The sequence below is a fragment of the Neopsephotus bourkii genome, unplaced genomic scaffold (genome assembly GCF_033783945.1).
Source record: "Neopsephotus bourkii isolate Nb327-2 ecotype Australia unplaced genomic scaffold, CSIRO-AGI_Nbou_v1 NB_1770, whole genome shotgun sequence".
Classification (NCBI taxonomy): domain Eukaryota; kingdom Metazoa; phylum Chordata; class Aves; order Psittaciformes; family Psittacidae; genus Neopsephotus; species Neopsephotus bourkii.
The window spans coordinates 1,147,748-1,169,372 of record NW_026902244.1 but is presented as its reverse complement, the minus strand read 5'-3'; the positions used below and the strand labels follow the sequence as shown (position 1 = coordinate 1,169,372).

At 47.6% G+C, this 21,625-nt stretch overlaps 1 protein-coding gene across 2 annotated transcripts; it reads right to left on the bottom strand.

The window, feature by feature from the left end:
- Positions 1-375: 375 nt before the first annotated feature.
- On the bottom strand, positions 376-5,972 carry LOC133226213 (zinc finger protein 252-like). 2 transcript variants are annotated; one of them, XM_061379462.1, is made up of 3 exons: positions 5,459-5,972; positions 4,717-5,027; positions 376-2,178 (listed from the first exon to the last, which is right to left on the bottom strand). In XM_061379462.1, the coding sequence occupies exon 3, from the start codon at positions 2,156-2,158 to the stop codon at positions 797-799; it is 1,362 nt and encodes a 453-aa protein (XP_061235446.1). In that variant the 5' UTR covers positions 2,159-2,178; positions 4,717-5,027; positions 5,459-5,972; the 3' UTR covers positions 376-796. The 2 variants fall into 2 exon arrangements, with proteins under 2 accessions (XP_061235446.1, XP_061235445.1); XM_061379461.1 differs by lacking the exon at positions 4,717-5,027.
- Between the last annotated feature and the right edge of the window lie 15,653 nt (positions 5,973-21,625).

Below are 21,625 nucleotides of genomic sequence, written 5' to 3'. Positions count from 1 at the left end.
TTCAAGTTTGCTCTTCAACCAGTTTACAACTTCAGGCTATTTGCCCACATGCAGAACTTGCATCCTTGCTTTAACAAGCAGCAGCAGAACGTGGCTGCACCTACCTAAGCATCACTGCAGTGGAGACAAACCCCAGAACCCCAGGCCTAGAAGCTTGAGGAGCCATCACAAAGGTAACCTGGCACTCACATCAGAAGAGCTTCACACCTTCTCCTCCTCCCCTGGGGAGGTTTTTGGGGCTGGAAATAGGGCCTCACAGAATAGTTTTTACATGGAGCGAGCATCCGTGCAGGCACAGTCCAGGGAATTCAACGCAGAGGTGTTTACTGCACAGGGTCATTGCAAGCGGCACCAGCCATGGGAGCCGACCCTGGGGGTCACCCAGTTCCAGCCCTGCCAGGGCAGGGGCACTTGAATGTGTCCAGGCAGGGCTTGGATTTGCCCACAGGGGGAGCCTCCACATCCCCCTGCGCAGCCTGTTCAGTGCTCTGCCACTGCAACGGAACAAGTTCTTCCTCGTGTTGAGGTCAAACCTCTTGTGTTTCAGTTCATGGCTACTGCTCCTCATTCTGGGGCTGCCCACCACTGAAAGGAGTCAGGCACCTTCCTGCTGGCACCTGAACCAAACCTCCAATCCGCTCCCTCCAGCAGCTCTCCCCTTCTTCATCTCTGAGGGCTCACTCTCCTGGGAAGAAACTGCTTTCACCCTCCACATGCAAGGTGGTCAATGTGAGGGGGAGACACCGGGCTTTGCTCACAGAGTATCAGACCTCACTGCTCCCCACACTCACCCCACCTAGTGCCCCCCACCCCTGTGGGTCTGCTGGTGCCGGAAGAGCGCCGAGCTCACTCTGAAGCCCTTCCCGCACTCAGCACAGATGTAGGGACGCTCCCCAGTGTGGATGCGTTGGTGCCGGATGAGGTGGGGACTCTGCCGAAAGCTGTCCCCGCAGTAGGTGCAGATGTAGGGCCTCTCCCCGGTGTGGATCAGCCGGTGATTCAAGAACGCGTAGCTCCGGTCGAAGCTCTTCCCACAGTCCATACACTCATAGGGTTTCTCCCTGGTGTGGACCTGTTGGTGTTCTGCCAGGGTTGAGCTCAAGCTGAAGCTCTTCCCGCAGCACCTGCACTCGTAGGATTTCTTCACAGTGTGCACCCACTGATGCTGGACAAGTTTCGACTTCACAGAGAAGCTCTTCCCGCACTCGGCACACTTGTAGGGCTTTTCCCCAGTGTGGACCCGCTGGTGTCGTGTCAGGGATGAGCTCGCACTGAAGCTCCTCCCGCAGGTCCTGCACTCATAGGGTTTCTCCCCAGTGTGCACCCGCTGGTGTCGTGTAAGGCCTGAGGTCACGCTGAAGCTCATCCCACAGTCGGAACACTTGTAGGGCTTTTCCTTGCTGTGGACCCACTGGTGTTCTGTCAGGGCTGAGCTCACAGTGAAACTCTTCCCGCAGGTCCTGCACTCATAGGGTTTCTCCCCAGTGTGCAGCCGCTGGTGTCGTATCAGGGATGAGTTCACGGTGAATCTTTTCCCACACTCCATACACTCGTAGGGTTTCTCCTCACTGTGCACCCGCTGGTGCTGGAGGAGCTGCGAGCTGTCGGAGAAGCTCTTCCCACACTGGGCACACTTGTAGGGCTTCTCCCTGGTGTGGGTTAACTGGTGCCGGATCAGGTTCGAGCTCATGCTGAAGCTCCTCCCGCAGGTCCTGCACTCGTAGGGTTTCTCCCCAGTGTGCACCCGCTGGTGCAGGATGAGCTGCGAGTTCTTCGAAAAGGTCTTCCCACACTCGGCACACCTGTAGGGCTTCTCCCCAGTGTGGGTCACCTGGTGCCGGATCAGCTTCAAGCTCTCTCTGAAGCTCTTCCCACACTCAGAGCACGTATAGAGCTGCTCCCCTGTGTGGATCCTCTGGTGATGTATGAGATGTGACCGGTGCTGGAAACTCTTCCCACATTCAGTGTGGATTCTCCGATGCTGGATGAGGTTTGAGCTCACCTGGAAGCTCTTGGATCTCTGAATCCTTTCTGACCTGCGTGGGGGAACAGGGTCCTGTGCAGGACTCTGGGAACTGTGCTCCTCGGAGAGTCCTGAGCATAAACCCTTGGGCTCCGCTGGCCTGGGGATGCCTTGATGGTCATTGTCTTCATTCATGCTCACAATCCCGTCTTCAGCTGCAATAAAATGAGAATCAAGAGAAGTCACAGGCAGGACTGGAAGCTTTGGACAGGGCAAATCCCAAGGGGCTAAATGCTAAAAATTCAGCAGATAGATTGACTTTAAGTATAAAACATTCTGGTATATCCTGCGTTCAGGACATGGTATTTCCCTCCAAACTACAAAGTTGAATTATCAGTGTGTTCCCAGGAGCAAATGCTGTAAATCGCTCAGCATGCTTCACCAGAACCTGAATCTACTGAAATCACTGGCATATTAGAGGCAAAAGTTTACTGCTTGAATGGGAAAGATGCTAGCTCTTCCAGGATGTTGTACCTGAAAATCATACAACCACAGGACGTTTTACCTGGAATGGACCTTACAGATCACATCCAGTTCCAGCCTCCTGCCATGTGCAGGGACACCTTGCACAAGACCAGGTTGCTGCAAGCCCCTTCCAACCTGGCCTTGAACACTGCCAGGGATGGGGCAGCCACAGCTCCTCTGGGCAACCTGTGCCAGAGCCTCAGCACCCTCACAAGGAAGAACTTCTTTCACCTTATCTACATCTCCCCTCTGTCAGTTCTGCCTTCTCCTGTTCCTACTTGCTCTTGTGAAAACAAGAACAAGCCCAGCTCTCTCTGCTTGTTTCCATAGGATGTTACTAAAAGGTGAACTGGGAATCAGAGGAAGGCTATAAGCAATGAGACATGGACACCGCCTGGAGCCTGGCTTATGCCACCCTTAGAGCAGAAGCAAATTAACTTTATGCTTTCACTGGTGCAGAACAAATCCGTTGTGCATGCAAGTGGTGGGTGAACTAAAGATCCCCCATGGCTGGTTCCAGATCATGCACTGAGGAAATCCAATACATGTAGAAGATGAAGGTAGGTAAAAGTCGAATCAATGCTAGCTGAACAGTTATGAACTGCTCCTGGGACACACGCAATGAACAGATCCCTGCCCTCTTATGTACATAAAGTCTTGCAGAAGCGTTACCGGTATGAATGTTCACTGCGCAGACCCGAGGTCACCTGAAAGCCTGATCAAGACAAAGGGCTTGTGCTGATTCCTTGTGCTGACTGACCTTGAAAAAGCCTTCACTAGTTCGTGACTATTAAGTTTTCTATGGTGTTCTATACTTTTGGAGGAAGATCAGGAGTGTCAGACATCTTTTTACAATTACTGTCACGGCTCTAGCGCTTCTACAATCATTTCTGTTACTTCTGAGCTACTAGGTACCTTCACTGGCACCTAGGACATGCTGTCTGCAAAGGCTTTGATCAAAACGAAGGCAGGAACTCACTGGGAGTATTTCAAGTGGAAGGAGAGCAAGGTCACAATGATGAGGATTTAATATTAGAAGCATAAGCCTGAACTGGCAAAAATGAGTAGAGCAACAGAGACACAAAGAATGTGGCTCTTCCTCAGCCCATGCCAGTTTAGGTTGATGGCAAGCCCTCTGATATGCCCAAGACTGCCAGTGCTATAGCTACAAGGCAAGCTGCAAGTAAGCAGAGTAAGCTGCTGGACTTCTGACTGTGGTACCTCACTGCTGGGACTGGAGGTGGCTGATGTGATGCCACAGAAAGGGCTGGAGGGGAGATCTGGGGCCCAACATTCCTAGCAAAAAAACAGAAATCTGAGTATAAGAATTAATGGACAGATGGTGAGAGGACAGACCGGGGAAGACCTGGCACGGCCTTTGGAAAGAGATGTCTCACTTCACAAACCACTTGGGAGTTCTTCACAGATGTCCCCAGCTTTATCAAAAGGGACATGTGGAGTCCAGAGGCATTCCTGAAAGACATTTATCCTTCACCAAAACTGGTAAAGAAGCTAAGCTGCTCTGGCATGAATGAACCTGACAGGGTGGTAAGGAAGGGAAAAGGGAGGTGGAAACATTTGCTGATGATTGTGTGCTCCTCGGGGTTAAAGACACAAAAGCTGACTACGAACTGTGGCAGAGCCTTGAGATACTGACCAACCAGGTGACAGGGGACGGTCACTGCAGGTAAACAAAGACCTTCAGAGGAGAACAGCCTCTACAGCTTGCACTTACACCAGGCTGGGCCTAGGATGTTCTTGATATCATTCAGGAATAGCACCTTGGAGTCTGAGCAGCTGGATGAAAACTGCAGCTCCTAGGCACACAACACAGCCAGTCAAGCATCAATGAGTGCTGGGGGGAAAACAACAGAGAAGAAAAGAGAAGGAAATTCTGCCTTGCAGCTCAAACCCCACATTCTGACTGTGTGTAAGGGGGAGGACGGATCCCCCATGTCAGAGACACTCTGACAGAGCTGAGGAAGACAGAGGCATGACAGGAACCATCAGAGGCACAGAACAGATCCTGTATAGGAGAGGAGTCAACTGCCCATTCTGCTGGGAAAAGGTACAGCTGATAGGGGTATCACAGAGGACTGTAAAAACACAAGTGGCCTGTGGGGGGGTTTGGCATCTATCCTGCACCATCTGTTCTAAATTAAGAACTCCTGCCAGCAGTAAAAGGCACTTTCAAAGCAAACTAAAGGAGGCAGCAATTCATAAATCACCTAAATAAGCTGGGGAACTCCTTGCTGCAAGCTGCCATGGATGCTACAATGTGCGCAGCTTGAGAAGGCAAGAAGAGAGATCTTGAGACGTTATGTGCCTAGTTCAGGAGCTTCTGAAGCCACAGACGCCTCAGGCCTGTGAAAGGATACAGGGACACATCACTGCTTGTCTGCCCTTCTCTGGGTCTTGATCAGGGGCTGGGCCTGCTGCCTGCTGTATGAGGAAAGGCCGAGAGAGCTGGGCTTGTTCTGCCCAGAGAACAGAAGGCTCAGGGGAGGCCTGATCACCACAGTCCAGTATTTAAGGGTGGCTATGAAGAAGATGGAGGCTCCCTTTTCACAAGGGGTCCCATGGAAAAGACGAGGGGTACAAGTTACCCCTGGGCAGATTCTGGTTGGACACAAGAGGAAAACTTTTCCCAGGGAGAACACCCAGCCATTGCAATAATCTCCCCAGGGAAAAGGTGCACTCCCCACTGTTGGATGCTTTAAAGACTCAGCTGGACAGGGCACTGGGACATCCAGTCCAGGTCATGCTTTGCCTGGAAAACTTGTACTGGATGATCCTTGAGATCCCTCCCAGCCTGGTGGCCTGTGGTGCTATGAATACCGTTGTCACAGGCAGCAGGTGAAGCTGGACAGGCCCTGCTCCAACCCAGCACCGCCGCCCTTCTACATTCTGGGGGCGCTGGTGCTCCCGCAGCACTCTTTCTCATGACGGGTTCACACTCATGGCCCTTACCTGAGGTGCCGCTCAGAGCACTCTTCCCTTCGCAGGAGCGGGGACGGGACAACCGCAGTTCCTCCTTCTGATCCATGTGCATGAGCATCTCCGGCTCCGCTCCGGGGGCCTGCTCCGGGGAAAGAAACGAAGAGGGTCAGGCGAGCTGGCCTTTCACCGACCGCTACCAGCGGCGCGGCTCGGGAGCTAGCGGCTCCGCGCCGAGCAGGCACCCCGGCTCCAGGAGGCGTGCAGAGGAGAGCAAAGGGCCCCGCAGCACCCCCTGCCAGGGAAGCTCACGCGGCCGCGGTGGGCGGGCTTCCGGGCCAAGCCCTACCGGGTCAGGCCCCGCTCCCTGCGGCCCGGCCAGGCCCGCCCTCAGCGGCTGGACCGGCGCACCAGGGGGCGCTGCCCCGTGACGGCAGCGACCAACGGCGGGCGCTGCCTTCGCCTCCAAGGCCGGAGGAAGGTGGCGGCGCTGGGCTGCCGGTGGCGATGGTGCCGTCCTACGGCGAGGCTCCCCCTGCGGGCCTGTCGGTACCGAGGGATATAAGGAAAGGGAGTGCCTGGAAAACATAGGGTTAAAATACTTTTAGCTTAACTTAGGTCTAAGATGGAGAACAATGTTTGCGGTGTAAGTCTGTGGTGTCATAACAGAATTTAGTAGTCTTACTAACATGAGTGAACTATTTCTTACTGATGCGCAGATTGACTCCACAACTCGTTAAAGTTGTAAAGTAGGTATGCTTTTATTCAGCGCTGAGACTCTCGGGGATAATTCCTCAAAGTCATGCGTGCCCCAGTGTTGTTTCCCTCTACATTTATAAGGTTGCACCATACGCCGTACCATACACATTCATGTCCTATCCCCGCTTCCTATTACAATGAGCTAGAAGGTCCTTTGCGCCTGCGCAGTGCCCCCTCTGGTCATGGGCAGGGGTCTCCAGATGAAGTAAATGAGTCTTCCTCCTGGGGGTTGGGGTCTTCAAGATGAAGTAAATGAGTCTTCTTGAATTTTTCACCTTTTTCTCTTCACGTATGGCCTTAGGGTTTGGTCCCAGCCATCAACCATCTGCTTCTCCCCCTTAACAGTAGATTCAGGGGTCTACTTTTCCCTATCAATAGGTGCTTATCGGTAGAATCAGGTGTCTGCTTTTCCTTGTCAATAGAACCAAGTGTCTGCTTTTCCTTGTCAACAGAACCAAGTGTCTGCTTTTCCTTGTCAATAGTTAGTGCCTTTGTTCTGCTTAGTAGGCATGATAGGTACAGACAATACCTTTGCTTAAGCAATCAAATTCCTCTAACCCCCCTGTACAACCCCCCTGTACAACCCCCCTGTACATTGGTCAACCCTCTGCATCATTACCATCCTTCTAGTTACCAGTTAGTTTGGGGACAGTGACTCCCGAACATCTGCTAGCTTAGGATACTCCTTGTCTGCCCATCCTGTTCTGCTTGCAATATTTCCTGCCCTTGCCTTTCTCGGGTATGGGAGGATACTGGACTGCCTGGAGGGGTGTCTGATTGGCAATCCCCACTTTCCTCTTGTGGTGGTTCCTGTCTCACAGGTGGTTTATTGTAATAAACACATAAATGTATTGGCTTTCGCAAATCATAGGTGTCGTTATGTGGACCTTACTGTAAGAGTTTACAATAACAGAAACAAAGCTCGTTAAAGACACAAGATCAGACAAGAAGTTAAAAAGGGCCAAAACACTTGAGCAAAATGGAGTAGGATAGCAAAAGAATTTTTAAAGGTAAGAGAAAGAAGTGGGGGGGACTTGATTTAAGAACAGCTGGTGCCTGGAAAACAGAGAGTTGAAGTACTTTTTAGCGTAACCTAGGTTGTAGAAACAGAACAATGTTTCTGTTGTAAGTCTGTGGAATGTAGTGGCCCCACTTAACATGAGTTAATTGTTTCACACTAGTCTTCTAAAGTATCTTTAGCTTTAAAGAACAATATTTGTTTTATAAGTCTGTGGTGAGATAACAGGATCTAGTGACCCCACTAAATATGAATGAGTTATTTCACACCATCCTTCTACTTATCAGTTAGAGACAGAGCCTCGCAAACCTCTGCTAGCTTGGGATACTCGTCATCTGCCCATCCTGCAATAAATTTTTCAGGAAGGTCACACTGTTTTAAATCCTTGGTAGCTATCAGAAAAATCACAGATATGGCTGGTTTCAGGTAGTTGTGTGATTCCTGGGACGTCCAACTGTGCCAAAGGTGAAAAGTGCACTGTGAGGAACACTGCTTACTGCATCCTGAAGACCCCTACTCACAAGAGGAAGACTGCTTACTTCACCATCAAGACCCCTGCCCACAGTCATTGCAGAGCAGTGTGCAGACACCAAAGAGGAGGAGACTTAGGATAATAAGTTCCTGGAGCTAGTTATAATATTCCCCGCCTTTACGCGGGCATTATGAATATGTATATGGCTAATGCAGTAGCGAAAGTATATAAACCCATAACAAATACTAATCACTTGCGCCTCTGGCTACGGTCATGCGCTCAGCGCTGTTGCTTTTGCTTTATTGACTTTGTCCCTCAATAAAACCTTGTTATCTTGTTTAGAGGAGTGACTTCGTAATTCACATTTATAATATTCTGGTAAATCCCCAGCTCCAGGGTCCCCTGCCTTTCCCAGTCTGGTACATCTCTGCTCTATACTACGTGCCGATCAACATCTCTTTAACTTCCTTTTTCCTTTTTTCCTATTACCTTTTTCCAGAGCCAACACCATCGGTATTGCGGAGCCTCCAGCCCACATTCCGTCTGCCATTCAGGATGGTTCTGGAGGGTAAAGGACATCTCAGCATATGAAACTTCATCCCATTTTCCTTCTCGTCTCAAAAATAACATTAATTGTAATAAGGTATTATAATTCAAAATTCCATTGAAGGGCCACTTTTCCCCATCTTCCAATTTATATGAAGGCCACCACTGATTACAATATTTAATCAAGGTTTTTTTATTCACACTTCCTCCCGGTGGACCCCCTGTATCTTTCCAATGAGCTAAAATGCAACCTAAAGGGCTTTTTTGAGAATTCCCCCACTCTGCTGTCCTCCCATTGTAAGCCTTTAAAGATATACGACACGGTTAGCCCTACAACAATAATATCTTATCCAGAGTAAAAGGTATAATGGAGTGCTGCACCCACAACAGATACACCCTAATTCCAAACAGTTCTGTAAATAAACCGCTTGTCTACCACCAAAAGAGATAATATATTTTGAACAAGCAGGACACTTAGCTTGGAAACACAAACAACAGCGATGACAAGGGCTAGTTCGAGCCCTGTGCCAGGGAGCTTGATCACTACTCTGACAGTTAACCCCTATATTGCTCTACTGGTTCTTCAGTTCTCCCAGGTTTCCACAAACTACTCGTACTAATTCACCCGAACGTTCAGTCTGGTGCCAATCGGACCAATTTCCTGGCCAATTAACACACCAAAAATCCCATCCAAATTTCACTGATACTTTATCCTCACAATCAAACCATTCAAAGATGAAAACTGGATCACACACAATATCACGGTGGATAGGACACCAAAACTCAACAATAGGTTCAATTTCATGAGACATAACACACTTCCTCTATCACCAGCCACTCTCCTTGCAGAGAACACGGAACCGTGGATCAGGACTCCACACTCGCTTTGTAGCTGTGCCATGTTTCACTTACACAAAACACTCATTTACACAAGGGCCCATCTCTCAATCACCCACTTTACACAGAATGTCATCTAAGCCAGTAATTGGTAACGCATAAATCTTAAGCCAGTGTTTACCCACCAAAGGTTCGTGAAGCCGTTAGTACAGTGACCCTGGTATCAATACCCTACCAAACCAAACCAACCCTTGGGGCAAGCACCTGCGCTCTTCATCTCGCATAGGACGGCTCCTCATGACTTACAAGTCTTCCCTTTACCTGGTACATACAAAAAAATTCCAATGTCTCCCCTTGGGGTCCTACTTATTGCCCAGGAGGCAGAGCCCCTGACACCCCTAGTCTTGTATCTCCTCCTGCTGAATTTATCTTGTCCTTCCCATTTGTACATGAACTGTATTCCCCCTTAGCTAACATAACCCCCCAGTGGAATGTCCAGGGGTATTTCGGCTGGCATTTCCTTGCTCCCTTTCTTCCCAGGACTCGGCGTACCCATCCATTCTCCCATACTTACACCCTGGTGGGTCTTCAGTCTTTCTTACTCATTCACTTTGTCTCTTCACCAGCCAATTCCCTTGTGGGAAACTGGAACCATGGTTAGAAAGACTCCGCACTCACTTCACAGATCCCGGATACCCAGTCCATGTCTTTATTGGTCCAGGCTACCTGGTCCGTGCCTCATTCACACACCGATCACCGTTCACCTTGTCTCTTCACCGGCCAATTCCTTCCAGAAGATTGCAACTGCAGTTAGAAAGACTCCGCACTTGCTTCACAGATCCCAGATACCCAGTCTGTGTCTCATTCACACACCGATCACCCCCATATTCCCACTGAACCAAACAATACTTGCATTCTGTTTTCTTGTCTGGGTCTTCGTACACGTGAATTAAAGCAGACAGTGGTTTCCTTGGGAGCCCTTCCCCACTTTTGCTTTAGGAGTTCCCTTCTTTGCCCAGGATATAACCTGCACGTGCCAATGACACCAGAAGAAACCGAGCAATCTGCCAAAATTGGCAGGGCGTGCCTTTAGCTTGAAGTCCCCTAGGCCCATGGAAGCAAGGCAGGCTTTATCCTGGACGAGTCCCCATTTGTGCAACAGAAGCTAACTCCTCTAAACAAGATAATAGGGTCTTATTGAGGGACAAACTCAATAAAACAAAAGCAACAGCGCTGGGTTCATGACCATGGCCAGAGGCACGCTGATAAGTAGTTTTTACAGGTTTATGTACTTTCACTATTGCATTAGTCATGGATCACACCCACTCAAGATATTGCATTAAGACAGGGAATATGTTCTGAAATATGTGTACGCATGGAACTGTGCCTGTATAAGAAAACAGCTCTCTTTTCAGATGCAAGATGCGAGAAGGCACGTAAACATCTGCAGCACAGCTTTTCAGAATAAACCTACAGAGGCTATGTTTTCAGGCAGCACACAAACCAATGTGGTGGTAGCTGCAAAGGATGACCCATAGTGCCGCTGATCATTTCACTGTCACAGTGAATTTATAAGCAGTGTGTTCCAAAGGTCACTCAGGGCTCACATGGTGTATATTGGCAAGACAAGATTTGTACAATGCCAGTAACATACCTGCTCCTTTCTTTCGCTTTAAAAGCAAATCAGTACCTTAGTTGAAATGTTGGGTTTGGTTTGCTTCTTCTGCAGCCTTGGAAGTGTTAAACAGAAGTATCAAAATATTTTGGATAGCTGTTACTTCCCACTGGAAATAAAAATGAAAGCAATGCATTTTCCAAGACAAATGAGCCTGCATTAGGAAGGCAAGAAAACACATGAATGTATACAAACAGAACTGGCTTGCAACACATCATCACTGACACATGGCAACCCCAGTGCAAGCCTGGGAAGGCTGCCTTTGCTTATGGAGTAATGAAGCAGGGGATTGAATGACTTCTGTCAGGGAATTTGCAGTGCATGTCAGAAACGTCCTTGTGGTCTTGAAGGCCGTAAAAGATTTTTAATCCTTTTCTCATCGTCTGAGGAAAGTTTCAGAATTACGAGAGACATCTCAGTTTGTCAATGGCGGCAACAAGGAAGCACCAAGCCAAGCCCCCGCAAAGCAGTTACCTCCTAACCGTGACAGCACAGATGCAGTATTTAAGTCATCTTTCTGCATTAGGCAGAGACTGCCCTGGTGCAAGCTTTAAGGATGACAAAGACAGGAGGATGGAGACACTTTCAGTGCCTAAAATTCACCATTTTTGCATAACATATTAAACAGTTTTTAATGACAGTGTTATTACATCCACTGAACTGTGACACCGCATTAACTGAAGATGTAATAATTGATTACAAAAGCTTTAATTGTAAATGCAAGTCATACCTAAAAGAATAAAAAAGCTGGGAAGGGATCTTACTTATTTTCTCATATTAAGACTAGTGAGTAGGACTGAAGTTTTTTTCAGGGATGAAGTGTGTATTTGAGAGAGAAATACACGGTACACTGAGGGTAACAACATTTACTAGAATGTCACTTAAGGCGAGCCCTGTCCTTTTCACATAACAAAGTTGGCTCTTGCACAAGAGGGTGGCTTGGGAAAAGTGATGGGACAGCCAGGGAAGAAAACTATCCCAAGTTCCTGACAATTCACCACATGTGGCAGAAGGCTTTGCTAGGAGGTCCCCATACACACACTATACCTGCCACAGACCTGACAGAGAAGAGCTTCATCAGTGGCCACCCCTTTCCCCTCCACCAGGAGCCTTCCCTCTGAGGCCAGACCAGACCCTTCCCACAGCCCATCCTCCCAGCAGATACCCTCCTTTTCCCTAGTTCTCTCTTACCTTGGGGCTGCACAGCCTACATGAACTGGGCTCTCTCCCTGTCTGATCTCTCCCACCTCTCCTCCCTGCAGGGTGTCCATGTCAACTCCTCTCCCTCCAGTTCTCTGACTGGGGTTTCAGTTAGTAGAGGCACAGACTCTACTGCTCTCCACTAGACCCAGTGTTGATGCTTAGAATGCACTCCTGACCTGTCATAAGACATTATATATAATTTATCATTAGTACCTTACACATTGCATATTGTATGTCATATAAATCAGATAAACTCAAAGATACATGGTACAAAAAATAAAAATATTGACATGTTGCAAAGCTATAAATACTTTTAGAAATCCAGCTTCTTATTTTGAGGTGTTGAGTCCATTTTGTTCAGTAAGACTCTGCAGACTCAGAACTGCCAGAATGACAAAAGTCAGAAGACGCTGTGAAAATAAATACATAAAAGATGACAGTTTAGGATCCAAGACTTCCCCAAGAGTCCCAGATAGTTTACAGCCTAAGATCAGTCCATTTTGGAAATGACACTGATCAGGTTTTCTGACTAGCCTGCTACAGATAGCTGCAAGAGACACAGACACTCCAGAGCCACGAGTGGCCATGCAGCCAGGCAGCATGAAACTGTCTCAAGTCAAAGAGAAATCAACCAGCACGGAATACCTAGGTATTCTGGGAAGCACCCTGCTCGCTCTTCCCAAGTCTGAAGCCTCGACTTTCAGAGCATGTGTGTGAATTTGCTGTTTAAACTAACCCCCAAGACAGCAGTCTTGGCTAAACCGGTGGGCATTCTGCAAAGGCAAGAGAAGCAGCTCTCTGGAGCACAGTTCACCTCTAGGGTCATCTTTCAAACCAAGAACCTGCCATCACATGAGTCTGCCCAGCAAATCATGGAAAACTGGCTCGCCTTGGCCAGGAAGGCACAAACACAACTGCCAAATGGTCAAAGCATTTCTGAAGGGCAAGTAATAGGAGAGACTAAAAAAACAGCAACTGCTTGCTGCCAGCTTTAGCCAGATTGCTCCTTCCCATCACTGCTGGTACACTGATTAAACAGATTTACTGCACATATATATTTGATTAATCAGCTGTTGGAGTCCCCCACCCCTTTTCTGATGAGGAGAAAGATCACAGCCCTTAACCTGGAAGGTCTCCTGCCTTACCCAATACTGTCTGTGCCACATTGAGAGACAGTACTCACCTGACATCATCAGCTGATGTTTCCCCATAGAGCAATATTTCCCTTTCTCGCCTCTCTGCGCTCTCCATTGCAGGCGGTGTTGCTGGTTAGTGTTGGAGATGAGACAACCTGAAAGGCAAAACCAGAGAGAAGTTTTAGAGGGAAGCTGCCCTCCTGAAGGGACGGGTCTGAAATGCTGAGCCATACAGCAAGCAGCCTCTGAGCTGCTCCACCGGGCACCCTGGTGAGGAGCAGCCGCTGGCCATTTCCACAGCACAGCAGGCACTTTCAAGGAAGCAATCTTGCTTGTTCAGTTCAATTACCCCAGTGAACCTCAGCACTAACACCACCCAGCTCACCAAATGTTAGCCTCAGAGGAGACCTACAACACAGCACGCAGCATTTGGTTTCGCACTTCAGGATGGCTCCTGGCTGAAAATGATCAGAGACCTCCACATTAGCTATCTGGACCAAAATTGTGAGCAAGCTGCTTTCCACTGGTGCTACCAAACATTTCATCCAATGCCAGACTCTGAGCAGGGTAGAAGCAAAGGGAGATGACTCTCCTTCAATCACGACGAAGAACAAGCTACTTCATGTTCACAATAGTACAGAGCTTTCCTTAGATGAAAGCAGTGGTGAATTAGGGCAAGAGTGAGGCAGCCCTAAAGGGCTCCTTTTCAAGATCTCTTCACTCTCCCGATTTACCATTATCAATCTTGTATTCACACACAAACACGGGATCCCACAGGCACATTCCACACAGTTACAACACTTGAGACAGAGACTAAAACTGTATCGAACAACAACAACAACAATTAACAGTTATAACAGCCTGTCACCAATACCAGTATCACAAGACCAGTGATTCACTGCTCTGAGTTGTGCTTCTACAATGGTTGTTACACGTTTGGGTAAAGGCTTCTGAGAGCCCAGCACATGCCCCATGGCATGCAGAGCAAAGTCCGAGTGCTGGTGAGTGCTGCTTAACATGAGTGTGTTGCAAGAGATGGGTGCAGAGGCTCTGTCAAGTGAGTTAGCAGATGTGTCTTGTAGAATGATGATCCATGGAGTCATGCTGTGTATGTGTGCCCATTCGGAGCCTTGAGCCATTCCTGCTGTTGTTAACTAGTCATGTCTGAGGCTTGATCTGGTGGCTTCCTTTGGGTTGGATGGAATGTCAAGCCACCTCCAGGCCTCTTGCTGTCTGCAGGGTGGTGCTGAAGTGCTCTTTGTAGCTCTGCTCTCACCTGCTCCTCTGTGCCGTTTGCTGCAGGCCTGTCAGCACGCAGAGGCAGCACACCCTACCTGCAGGACTCTGCCTGTCTGGAAGTATAAGATAAATTGGAACCACTTTCTCTAGTTTAATTTTGGGATCTGCATTTCTTGAGGAGTGCCTGACTTGAAGCCAGCTGCGCAGGAAGCCAGGATGCCATCAGGGCTTGTGCAGCTGTGCTGGCAGGAGACTGGCTGTGCTGTGAGGCAGGCAGGCTGTTCCTCTGGGCCCGCAACCAGCTCCTGGCTCAGCCTGGGCAGGTTCTGCCTCTGTGCTTCAGTTTCCCTTCCCCGTGGTGGATGTTTGAAGCTGTGACAAGTTTGCTGACCCGGTGTGGTGCTTGCTGTCCAGTGAGTGATTAAAATGAAAATAGCGCCCTTGAACCTGGCTTCCTCTACCCTCCAGTTGGGGAGGCTGTGCTGTGTCCTATCCTGTGGTGCGGGGCCCTGGGATGTGGGTTGATCTGGCAGGGCTGCCTGTAAGGTGATGGTGCTGCTCTGCACAAAGCTGATTACAGGTCTATTTTGTAAATGAGGTGGGTGGATTTCTGCTTAAGAGGAAACTGGGCTATAAGCCCGGTGTCTCACTCCTGCTTCTGGGTAGGTCTTTGGGTGTCCTGCTACATCCATGGAGATTTTTTTGTTTGTTTCCTTTTGCAGAAGAGGAGGGAGAACTCAGTTACTTCTGGGGTTTGAAGTAAACCCTGCTAGGCAGGAGAGGAATGTGTGAGTGGTAGCAGGAGCCACCTGCAGCATCCATTCTGACTCCTCACATGCAGTACAGCCCAGAAAAGGCAGAGCAGTGAAATCTGTCCTTGCTTTGGAAGTTCCTCTGTGTATACTCCATTGCAGGGAAGGTGTTTGTCTCGCTGTGAGCTGCCAGACTCCTGCCTTAATTCACCACTGCTTTCCTGTAGGGAAAGATACGTACCACTATGCAAATCCAGGGATCTGTGAAGTGAGTGCGGAGTCTTTCTAACCATAGTTCCAATCTCCCACAAGGGAATTGGCTGGTGAAGAGACAAAGTAAATGAGTAAGAAAGACTGAAGACCCACCAGGGTATAAGTATGGGACAATGGATGGGTACGCCGAGTCCTGGGAAGAAAGGGAGCAGGGAAATGCCAGCCGAAATACCCCCGGACAGTCCACTGGGGGTTATGTTAGCTAAGAGGGAATATGGTTCATGTACAAATGGGAAGGACAAGATAAATTCAGCAGGAGGAGATACAAGACTAGGGGTGTCAGGGGCTCTGCCTCCTGGGCAATAAGTAGGACCCCAAAGGGAGACATTGGAGTTTTTTGTATGTATCAGGTAAAGGGGAGACTTGTAAGTCATGAGGAGCCATCCTACACGAGATGAAGAGCGCAGGTGCTTGCCCCAAGGGTTGGTTTGGTTTGGTAGGGTATTGATAACAGGGTCACTGTACTAATGGCTTCACAAATCTTTGGTGGGTAAACACTGGCTTTAGGTTAATGTCTTACCAGAGCTGAAGCCTTCCACAGGTACCCTGAGACAAACCCGTTGCCCGTGGGGACAGCCTCTGGCAGCGCCAGTGCCTCATCCCACACCGGACACCCTGCCCCAGAGAGCAGACAGAGCTTCAGGGGCTCCGGCAGCAGCTGGGGAGGCCACTCCGTTGTCCGAGCAGGGGGGAAGCTGCCCTTGGTGATATAAGGAAAGCAAGTGCCTGGAAAACATAGGGTTAAAATACTTTTAAGTTAACTTAGGTCTAAGATAGAGAACAATGTTTGTGTTATAAGTCTGTGGTGTGATACCAGAATTTAGTAGTCTTGCTAACAAGAGTGAATTACTTTCCATCCTTCTAATGAGTGAGTTATTTCTTACCATCCTTCTAACTATCATTTAGATTGAAGACAGTGACTCCTGAACACCTGCCAGCTTAGGATATTCCTTGTCTGCTCATCCTGTTCTGCTTGCCATAAATTTTGTACGAAGGTCACACTGGTCTAAATCTTGGCCAGCAATCAGAAACTTACAGATACGCTGGTTTCAGCTAATTTTGTGATTACCGGTGCATCCCACTGTGCTAATGGTGAAAAGTGCACCGTGAGGAAGACCACTTACTGCATCTTGAAGACCCCTGCCCACGACCATCAGAGGGCACTGCACAAGCACCACAAGGGAGGAGACTTATCATAATGAGTTCCTAAAGTAATTGTAATATCCCCACCGAACTCTCAGGAACCTAATCAATATGCATGTTTGTGTGTAATACATATCTGCTTGCTTAACCCCTCAGTGTGCAAGTTAGGAGGAGGGGTCCTCCTTTCATCCGGCGCAATAATAAACATACCTGCTTCATAACTCTGAGTTTTAGAGTCTGATTCCATGCTTCAGTTTTGCACCCCAGATGGGACAATCTCTGTCCGGCTGTGGGACCTGCTGAGGACGGGACTCTTCTGGACAGCCCCGAGATTTCTTGGGAGGACTCCTCCACTCACTCAGATCACCGCAGGGGCAGACAAGGACCATCGCTAGTGAATCATCAGGTATTTTTGAACCAGGTCAAGGGGATACCTGTAAGTCGTGAGGAGATGTCCTACGTGAGTTAAAGAGCCCAGGTGCTCGCCCCAAGATTTTGATGTATCAATACACAGGTGGTAGGTAAAGGCATATACCTGGCTGCTGGTATACACCCACAAGAAGCAGGGGGCATCTTGTGGTTTGGGTCCTATAAGACACAGGGAGTGTCTTGTGGAATTGGTTTTGGGTCTTATTGGTATTCGACTTATTTTGTGGCTTGTTACAGTAATGATTTTTGTCTTGTGATTTTGGTATTGGCAAAGGGTGTTATAACTCTGTTATTAATTGTTGCTTCTTTGACTGAAATTTAGTCTCTGTCTCAAGTGTTGCAACTGTGTGGAGTGTGCCTGTGGGATCGTGTGTGTGTGTGTGTGAATGATAGATTGATAATGGAAAATCATCAGAGTGGAGATATCTTGAAAAAGAGTCCTTTAGGGTGCATTTTGGCACACTGGAAAGAACTGGGAGGATTTCCTGGGGACTCAGTAAACAAAACGGTAAAATATTGTAACCAGTGGTGGCCTTTGTATACTTTGGAAGATCAGGAGAAATGGCCTAAAAATGGAACTCTGAACTACAATACATTGTTACAATTAATGTTGTTTTGAGGGGGCAAGGAAAATGGGATGAAGTGATGTATGCAGATATGTTTTTCACTTCAAGAAACCACCCGGCATGACAGCCTGAATGCAAAATTAATATAGCTCCGCCAGATTCCTTAATTTTGGCTTTAGAAAAGGACAGGGAAAACCAGAAAGCTAAGTTGGAGAGATGCTGTTCAGCCTGGGATATTGGGGGAATGAGGTTTAAAGTTAAGAAAAACCTAGAGTAATCAGGAAGATAGGTTGGAAAATTCTGTATCACAGGTACCTCCGAGAGGAGCACCCACTGCATCTGTCTATCAGATATTGATAAGGAGGAAGAGATTGCTGTCACTGGCAACAAGCAGCAGATCCACATTCCGAGTTAAGAAAGGGTTAAAGCAAAGTGCTGTTGCCGAGGCAGGCATCTGGAGCCGCTGCAGAGCAGGGCGGGCAACCGTGAGGAAAAAGAAAGGGAAAACCAAGGGGGAAAGGAGGGGAGCTCGAGCAGCTCCTGGGTTTGAGCGTGGGAGGAGGGATGTCGGGCGGAGATGGGGGAGTGGGCTCCTCTTCTGTGGAACCGGGTCGGTGTGCGTGCTATGGGGAGTTTGGACGCGGGAAGTGAGACTGCCCGGGGGCGGGGGCAGTGCCATGGGGTGGCTGAATTGGAACGGGAATGAGAGGGACCTGGGGAATCTACCCTAGCAGATCCACCGGTTAAATTAAATGCCAGGGACTAGAGGAAATGAAGTGGAATTTTTAAGTGGATACAGGAGCAACTTTTTCGACGTTAAATCAGAGGAAAAGAATTTGTTACAGATGTGGGAGACACTGGCCACCAAGGAAAAGAGAAAAAAGAGAAAAAAAAAACAAACAAACAAAAAAAAGATACTTTCTTTCTGAAACCTTTCTGAAACAACTGCAGTTTTGAGAGAAAAGCAAACAGGAGGACCTCCCTGAAATAGAAGAAAACCTTAATCGGGTATATCTGGGAGTACGGGCATCTGAAGTTCCAGGTAAGGCGAAAAATGCTTTGCTTGTTAAAAGTGGAAATAAAAAGGGGGAGGGCTGCCCAATTAGAATAAAACAATATCCCTTAAAATTAGAAGATCAAAAGGAATCAAAAAATCATTGATAAAACTTAAAATATAGATTACTAATTGAATGTGAATTGGAATATAATACTCCTATCTGGACAGTAAGGAAATATGGTGGGAACAGTTGCAGATTGGCTCAAGATCTCAGAGCAATCAACAAAATTGCAGAGGATATTTGTCCAGTAGTAGCTAATTCATATGACTTATTGACAGAATTGAATAATGATCAGAAATGGTGGGCTATCTTGGATTTAAGGGACTCTTTTGCTTGCCATTGGCCAAAGAAAGCCAGAATTACTTGCTTTCAAATGGGAAAATCCTGACACCAGAAGGGAAACTCTGTTAACTCGGAGGGTATTACCTAAAGGGTTTAAAAACAGTCCAACGATTTTTGGAAATCAGTTAGCACTGGTACTAGAATCATGGAAGCCACCTACTCAGGACTCTGTTACAGTATGTGAATGACCTATTAATTGCCACAGAAACAAAGGAAGAATATCTTCAGTTGATGGTGGAATTACTCAGTTTTCTGGGACTGAATGGTTATCGGGTATGCAAACAATAGGCCCAACTAATCCAAACCCGAGTTTCCTACCTAGGATATGAAATAACAGGAAGACAGAGAACTTGGAACTGCTAGAAAAGAAGCCATTTGTCAGATACCACGACTGTCCACCGCCAAGGAGCTCTGGACGCTCGTGGGAATAACTGGATGGTACAGACTTTGGATCCATGATTCTGGTGTTCTGGAAGGATCGACAGAACCACTAACACACAACTGCTTGGTCACTGTAGAGACTGTATATTCGAGCTGACCAGATTTGAAAGAAAAACCTCTGGAAGATGCTGATTCTTGGTTTTCTGATGGTTGTAGCTTCATGAAAAATGGTGAACGAAAGGCAGGATATGCCATTACCACCACTTCACAGGTAATAGAAGCTGAACCTTTACCTGCAAACACCTCTGCCCAGAAGGCAGAAATAATAGCGGTAACAAGGGCCCTGGAATTGGCTAAAGATAAAAGGGTAAATATTTGGACTGGTTCTAAATACGCATTTGGTGTGGCCCATGCACATGGTGCTATCTGGAAAGAAGGAGGCCTTCGGAACACACACAGGAAACAGGTCACCATTCAAATTGCAATCACACTATTAATATAGATGGTATCGTAGTTCAGTGGTGGCCCATTCCCAAAGGGAAAGGATGGTATTGGTTATGTGGAGAAAATGCTTATAAGAGTCTACCCCCCAACTGGAAGGGGGCATGCACTTTAGGTGCTGTGATACCCAATCTAACTATTATTGACACCAATCCTTCTGGGACCTGGATCAGAAGTTTTTCTAAATGGATTAGGTGAGGGCTTAACCCTATTATTGAACGGCACACCGCACTTCATAACTTTGTAAGAGGGCTAATTCCATCTTTGGGAGTAAGTGAATTAGAGAAGGCAACTGTAAATATCACAGCAACCATAGAGAAAATGGAAAGGACAAACATTGATATAATCCAGGCAGAACAACAAGAGATAACCAGCCTAGCTAAGGTGGTATTACAAAACCGAATGGCTCTAGACATGTTACTGGAATCATAAGGAGGGGTTTGTTCCGTAATCAATGAAAGTTGTTGTTCCTATATAGACTGAAGTGGCAGAATTGAAACAGATATGGATGAAATTTGGAAACAAACTAAGATATCTCATGAAACGGCCATGGATGATACCTCCTGGGGTTTTGAAGAAATATGGAAAAAGTTAACTCTGTGTTTACCTAAACTCTCCTGGTTGAGGCAACTGGTTGCAAGAGTACTGATGTTAACTGTGGTATGATACAATGTTCCTTCTGGTATTGTAAATGATCTATGATAAGTTCTGAAGACTGGAAAAGGAATGAAATCAAGCACCAAGTGGAGATGGGAGATGATTTCAAAAAGACTTTAGACGGTAATGGTAATATATAAAATATTGCAAAAGGACAGAAAAACGGGGGATTTGAGACAAGGGGGGGGCACAAAATTACAAAATGGAATATATAAACCTTTATAATCAGTTTTAAGTAATGTTAAGTTTGATGGCTTTGTAACAGTAACAATGGAAAATTACTGAGGTGCATGATACATAGAAAAAGGAAAAACAGAGTACAGTACAAGATAAGCCATTGTAGTTGACACCGTCTTAGGCTCTATGACCTTAGTACAAAATGAATGTAAGAAAAACAGTCCAGAAGAACAGGATGCAAGGATAAGAAGTATCTGGGAATGGCAGGTGTCCAGGATGGGCTGCAGTTAAACTAACTGATAAGTAGGAGGATAGGAGGATTATGTCGTCTCTGGTGCTAACAAACCAATTAAGCTGGTGTAAGCATCTCGTGCGCATGCTTCAGATGCTGCCAGAAGTGATGAAGATTGTTGGAAGAAGTAAATGACCCTCAGAGACCACCACCACAATACTGTACACATGCCAGAACTTTCTGGAAAATAATGTAAGCCATGCATAGCCTCATGAACATGGATGTTTGCCCAGGGACTATGTAAGTATGACTTGTGCAGCAATATGGGGAGACACGTTAGGAGGACTGTCCCCTGTGTCTCCCGGTGCTGCAATAAATACCTGCTTGTCAGCTTGAAAACTCTGTTGGCAAGTCTGTTCCTGGAGTTTTCTCTGAACCAAACTGAAGCAAAGAGGCAGAACCTGCCCAGGCTGAGCCAGGTGCCGGTCGCGGGCCCACGGGAACAGTCTGCCTGTCTCACAGCACAGCCAGCCTCCTGCCAGCACAGCTGCACAAGTCCTGATGGCATCCTGGCTTCCTGCGCAGCTGGCTTCAAGTCAGGCACTCCTCAAGAAATGCAGATCCCAAAATTAAACTAGAGAAAGTGGTTCCAATTTATCTTATACTTCCAGACAGGCAGAGTCCTGCAGGTAGGGTGTGCTGCCTCTGCGTGCTGACAGGCCTGCAGCAAACGGCACAGAGGAGCAGGTGAGAGCAGAGCTACAGAGAGCACTTCAGCACCACCCTGCAGACAGCAAGAGGCCT